This window comes from Aegilops tauschii, chromosome 2 (genome assembly GCF_002575655.3).
Source record: "Aegilops tauschii subsp. strangulata cultivar AL8/78 chromosome 2, Aet v6.0, whole genome shotgun sequence".
Lineage (NCBI taxonomy): Eukaryota > Viridiplantae > Streptophyta > Magnoliopsida > Poales > Poaceae > Aegilops > Aegilops tauschii.
The window spans coordinates 622,187,781-622,193,909 of NC_053036.3; the positions used below are offsets into that span (position 1 = coordinate 622,187,781).

The window sequence follows — 6,129 nt, forward strand, 5'->3', positions numbered from 1 at the left end:
TGAAGTCTTCAGGTGTGTACCTTCTGATTCCCTTTCTAGGCTGCACATTACACGTGTGGCGCCTAGCTCGGAGGCGCTGCACTGCGGGGTGCGGGGCCCAGGGCTGCCACGATGGACAGAAGTGCAACGCCCCCGAGCTAGGCGCTGCACCGTAGGGTGTGGCGCCGGCGTGGCGGGCGCTACACAAAAGGGTCAGGAGAGTGCAATAGTTTCACACCCAGTTCATTCTGTGAATTGATTTCGTCCCGAGGTCAAACTTGTCAAATTTGCCCTCATCGAACCAAACCAATGGCGTCCTCCCACCCACAAAGTAGCAGCATGGCGGGGCCGCGGCCGGGGCGGCTCGCTGCCGTGCCGGAGGGGAGTACGGACAGCGCCAAAGCTGACCACCCACCGCTGGGACTCTACCGCGACCAGATCCAGGCCGTCTCCGTGTCCGGCGTCTGGGGAAGATCGAGTATCTTCGGTCATGGCGGATCCAGCCACTCCAGTGTTTCGAATTCTTGCCCCTCCGACAACTCCGGTTTACTCCTCCGGTTCAGCGTCCGCCGTTGCGCTGGACCGCTTTGGCAACCAAGAGCTCTGGAGGATTGCTCATCAAATGATCAGCGACGGGTACACTTGGCACATGGTCCAAGCATTTGAAGACTCTTCATCGGCACCACAATTCAAACACGGTGGCAGCCTGGTCCATGCCCTGAAAAATTGGTTCTCGGACCTCGACGTCGACAAGTGGGTCCGGGCTCTTACCGTAATTATTGCCAGTATCACTGAGTCTCAGTTGGTATTCGCCTTCCAGACGCCGGCGGCCGCACTGTTTGGCAAAGCGAGCATCACCGAGATGCTTGGTATCGTGGATGTCATCATCACCGTTCTCGAAGCGGAGAAGCTGCCGGCCGTGCTTGACATGTTTACATGTGTCTCTGGTACATCGCACATGAAGAGGAAAAGGCCGGTCAGAACCTCTCCAGAAGCCCGAAGCATTTTCAAAGAGATACGTGTCACGTTGGAGAGAGAAGGAAACAGGCTAAGCAAAATCATATCAAACACGATGGAGGATGTGAGAACACTCGTTGAGGAAGATCTCTCGTGGGCTATCGAGATCCGGCGAGGAAGAGGCGAGGTCCACAAGAACACTCGTTTCATCACGGATTGCATAGTATCCATGATTAATGCACAGACAACAATGCAAAACTGTGCACCTAGCTACAACAGTGAAAACCTTGGTGGCCTGATCGATGCCACAATCAATTTTCTGAAGCATCTGCTTCTGAGAAAATCATCATTGTTCTCAGATACAAGCCTCGGGTACTTGTTCCTGCTCAACAATTCCTATTTCGTAGCTCATGTGGTGTCTGAGTCATCAGGATCGTTCATTCCTGATGTTCCGTGGGACCTCACACTTAAACTTACGCCTGAATGTAAGGAATACATGGATAGTTATCTCGATTTTACTTGGTGATATGTGCTCTCCTGCATACCAAAATCGAGATCTTCTGGATTGATCCATCGTTTGATCAACACCCCTTCACTGGCCAAATTCGAGTCAGCATTTCACGAAACGTACCAGGCTCAGAAGTTCTGGAAGGTTCCAGACCCTCGGCTCAGAGATGCGCTGCGGAGAGCTATCACCCAAAGAGTCATTTCAGGTTACCGCAACTACCTAGAGGAACATCCAGAGCTAGAGAAGTATGTTGGCCGTGAAAGCAGCAATCCTGAAGTTTTGGAGGAGATGTTGGAGAGCTATTTGAAGGATGAAAACTGCTCGAGTTATGAAACAGGGTCACCCGACAAATCAGAGACCAGAGTAATGTTTCATCATTGTATTTGAATTATTATTATTTTTTCTTTCCTTCTGAAGTGAACTTGTACTCTGAATTCTGTTGGTAGCTTAATAAGCGCCAGATACTGTATTAACTGGGCACCAGCTGCGGCTGTTTTAAAATTTGATTTGCTCATTCCATGTTAGATATTTCCACATCTGCTTCCGTGTCAGTTCCGTACATAGATAACTGTAATGTTTAGTTCTGATTATGCTGCATTATATACACACTTAATTTCGTCAAGTTCAACAGGATGAGTAAATTTCGTCACAGAAGTAGTTGTATGTGATATGTGTATGTACTACTTATATGTGCATTTGCATTTGCAAGAGTAACACCACCGTGGATCTTTTTATCTCCTAGAGCGAATGTTCAAGCCTTTTTAACGTTTAAAAGCAATATAATGGGTTAGCTGGACAGATGCGGGTATCATTGTCATTCTTGAGCTAAACTGACAGTCTCCATAACATATATCCTTATCACAGAATTTGTCAACGTCTTTTCTACAGCAAAAGTCAAATCAGCAAAGCATCAAGACTTTCCTTTAAAAGCACCAAAACCCTTCATGTTACACAAATCAAAACGTTCATGGCCCGCATTAATGCCTGATCCACGGTGCACATTCCTAATTGTGGATCTGCGGTGCATTTCTACTATGTAAGAGTCACAAGTATGGAAGTCTGGGCTAAATATGTCTACACACAAAGAGGAGCAGAAAATGAAACGAAGATGATAGTACAATATATCACCAAAATTTAGTACTATGATATTCTACGATGCTCTAGCTAGCACGGAGGTACAACATGTCAATCATCATTTGCAAGGGGCTTCTAGTGACACAGTCATTCTGTATCAGCTTCTATGGAGTTCTGCTCGGAGTGAGGAGAAGGGAGATTTTCATGCGTTTGACGTGCCTTCGTTGTCTTCCAATGCTCCGCCCCATTGTCTCGTACATGGACGAATACATCGTACGTACAAGTTATCTGCAATGGCCAACGCGATATGGGAAGCTGCAAGCTGTCCATTCTTGATAGAGAATTCCATAGAAAGGAGAGTTCAGCTTGTCAGTCATCATGTTCACGCGCCTGGGTGCGCCCGGGTCCTGTGCACTTGGCAGTCGCCAATCCATCAGTAGTGCTACTATTGTTCTTATAGTTTGAAAGAAATTGCAAGCGTTGTACTACTGATACATGTGCAGTCAAGTAACCACCAAGTTTAGTATATCTGATTCACGGTTTATACTTGCATAATCATTCCCGGTTAGCTCCTGGAAGCTGCGTCCACGCGTCATTGGATCTCGCTTTTGCGGTCGTTGGTGTTTAACGCGGACCGGCACCCCGCACCCATGTCCACTTGTGGCCCGTCTTCACGCGGTTCGGCATACAATACAAAGTGTTGGCTCCGGCCGTGCACTTTCTCAGGTGGCTCTTGGAGCAAGCAAGCACGTCCATCCATCCACGCAGTAGCAGCCAGCAGCATGGCGGGGCGGCTTGCTGCCGTGCCGGAGGAGAGCATGGGCTGCTCCACGGCTGCCTACCCGCCGCGTGGCGTCTACCTCGACTGGATCCGGACGGTCGCCGTGTCCGGAGCGCAGATAAGATCGACTACCTTGTCCCATTCCCACTCCCACTCCGATTATAGCGGATCGAGCTACTCCAGCGCTTCGAATTCTCACCTGTCCTCCAACAACTCCGGCTGCTCCTCCGGTTCGGCGTCCGCCGTTACATTCGGTGGCCAAGAAGAGCTTAAGAGGATTGCTCGCCTAATGGTCAGCGACGGGTACACACAGCGGATGGTCCAAGCATTCCACGCCACATCTTTGGCGCAAGGTCTTGGAAACGGCGGCGACCCAGACACAGACAGCGTGCTTGAGACTTGGTTCTCCGACCTCGACGTGGGTTGGGTTCTCGAAACCTGCCAAGAGCATGGCTCACTGCAGCAGCTCCAACTCCAAGACCAGTCCGCGTCGTTTTTGCAGGACTTGGTGGAGAGGTGGATCCGAGGCCTCACCATAACTTTGCAGAGTATACTTGAGATGGTGTCCACTCGCCACGAGATGGTGGCAGTCGCACGGTTTGGCAAAGCGAGCATTTCAAAGATGCTCGTGTTCGTCGATGCCTTCCTCCTCTCTGATGTCAAGGCAGAGAAGCTACAGGCCGTGCTAGATATGTATATATGCGTCTCCAGGGCATCATACATGTTTACGTTGGATGTAATGTCTGCGGAAGCCCAAGGCATGTTCAACGAGACAAGCGGCTCGTTGAGGAGTGGAAGGGACAGGCTAAAAGATGCCGTTTTCAGTGGCACGATGGAAGAGATGAGCAAAGTCATGGACGACGGTGACGACGGCTTATGGGCTATCGAAATCAAGCACGGAGGAGGCGGGATTCACAAGAACACCCGTTTGGGGGTGGGTTTCATCATGTCCTTGTTTAAAGCAGCAGGTGGCCACAACTCCCAGAAACGCCCCGTATACCTTGGTGGCCTGGTAAATGACATGATCCATTATCTAATGGATTTGCTCTGCAGAAAATCAGAGTTGTGCACAGATCTAAGCCTGAGGTACCTGTTCCTGCTCAACAATTCTCATTTCGTAATGCAGGAGTGTGACTCATTTTTCTCTTTCGACACTATGTTGTTGGTGTGGCCTGAGCGCTTGGCGACATTATGTGAACCTACATCTGAACTAGCACCTGACCTTACAAGCGAGTGTAATCGGTACATGGCTAGCTATCTCGATGCTTCCTGGGGACATGTGTTGTCCAGCATACCGAGGTCGCATTTTCCTGGACCTATTCATCGCTGGATCTACACCTCTTCACTCACTAAATTCGAGTCAGCATTTCATCAAACTTGCCAGGCTCAGAAGTTCTGGAAAGTGCCAGACCCTGGACTCAGAGATGTGCTGCGGAGAGTTATCACCGAGAGAGTAATTTCAAGTTACCGGGACTACCTCAAGGAGCATCCGGAGCTAGCAGAACATGTTAACCGCGGAAGCACAAGTCCCGATGTTCTGGAGGGCTTGCTGGGAGAGCTATTTCAAGGGTGAAAAGTGCTTGAGGCATCAAACAGAGTTACCTGATAAATCAGAGGCCGGTGATGCTTCGCTGTTGTATTTGGATCTTTTTTTCCCCTTTCCTTTTGAAGTGAAGCTGTATTCTGAATCCCGTTTGCAACTTAATAAACGGCAGACGCTGTCATCAACTAGGCAACAGTTGCAGGTGCATTACTCTTTGGTTTCGCGGTTCCATGTCAAGTACTTCCACATTCTGCTTGTGCTACATAGGTACTCTGATTGCCATGTCCAGTTCTGATTATACAGCATCATATATGCAGACTTGCTTTTCTCTATATCTAGTTCAGTATAACTTTGGCTTGCCTTAATGGGGAGAATTCACCGCATAAATACTTAGAGCATCTCCAGCCGGTGCCCCCCCCCCCCCCCCTCGGACGCATAAAAATCGCCCTCTGGGGGCGAGCCGGCGATACAATCGGCGCTGGGGGCGGTTTTGCGCCCAGTCGTCGCCCCCAGGCGCCGATATTGGCCCACTTTTCAGCCCCATTTTGGCGAATAAAGGGCCCATATGGGCGAGAATAGGCCCATATTCGGCGTGGTTCGCCGTGGCTCGGCGTTCAATTATCAACATAAATTTTTTTATCACATATTTCATCACAGAAAAATCAAATACTTCAACAAAATAGTACAACAACAAATAGTTCAATACAAATTATATAGTTCAACAAATAAAAACTCATATTTCATCACACGTCGCGCCCGGTGTCGCCCTTGAACCTCCATAGGTGCTCTATCAGATCTTGCTGCAGTTGATGATGCACCTGTGGGTCTCGGATCTCCTGATGCATACTGAGATAGGCAGTCCAGGTTGCCGGTAGCTGGTGATCAACTTCAGTTAGAGGACCCTGCCTGTAGTATGGTTCAGTGTCAAACACTGGGTCTTCTTGCTCGCTCTCGATGATCATGTTGTGCAAGATGGCACAGCAAGTTATAATCTCCCACATTTGATCTTTCGACCAGGTCTGAGCGGGGTACCGGACAACAGCAAATCGAGATTGGAGCACACCAAATGCCCGCTCGACATCCTTCCTGCAAGCCTCCTGAATCTTCGCAAACCAGGCGTTCTTGCCTCCTGGCACAGGGTTTGAGATCATCTTCACAAATGTCGACCATCTCGGATAGATGCCATCAGCTAGATAGTACCCCTTGTTGTAGTGCCGCCCATTGATCTCGAAGTTCACCGGAGGAGAATGACCTTCAACAAGCTTGGCAAAGATAAGACGGCACTGC

General features: G+C 49.4%; 1 protein-coding gene and 1 pseudogene across 1 annotated transcript; both read left to right on the top strand.

The window, feature by feature from the left end:
* The first annotated feature begins 841 nt into the window (after positions 1–841).
* Positions 842–1,917, top strand: LOC109785577 (exocyst complex component EXO70A3-like; annotated as a pseudogene).
* Positions 1,918–3,259: 1,342 nt separating this feature from the next.
* On the top strand, positions 3,260–5,176 carry LOC109785572 (exocyst complex component EXO70A1-like). The gene has a single exon (XM_040397963.3). The coding sequence runs from the start codon at positions 3,301–3,303 to the stop codon at positions 4,870–4,872; it is 1,572 nt and encodes a 523-aa protein (XP_040253897.1). The 5' UTR covers positions 3,260–3,300; the 3' UTR covers positions 4,873–5,176.
* The last annotated feature ends 953 nt before the right edge of the window (positions 5,177–6,129 follow it).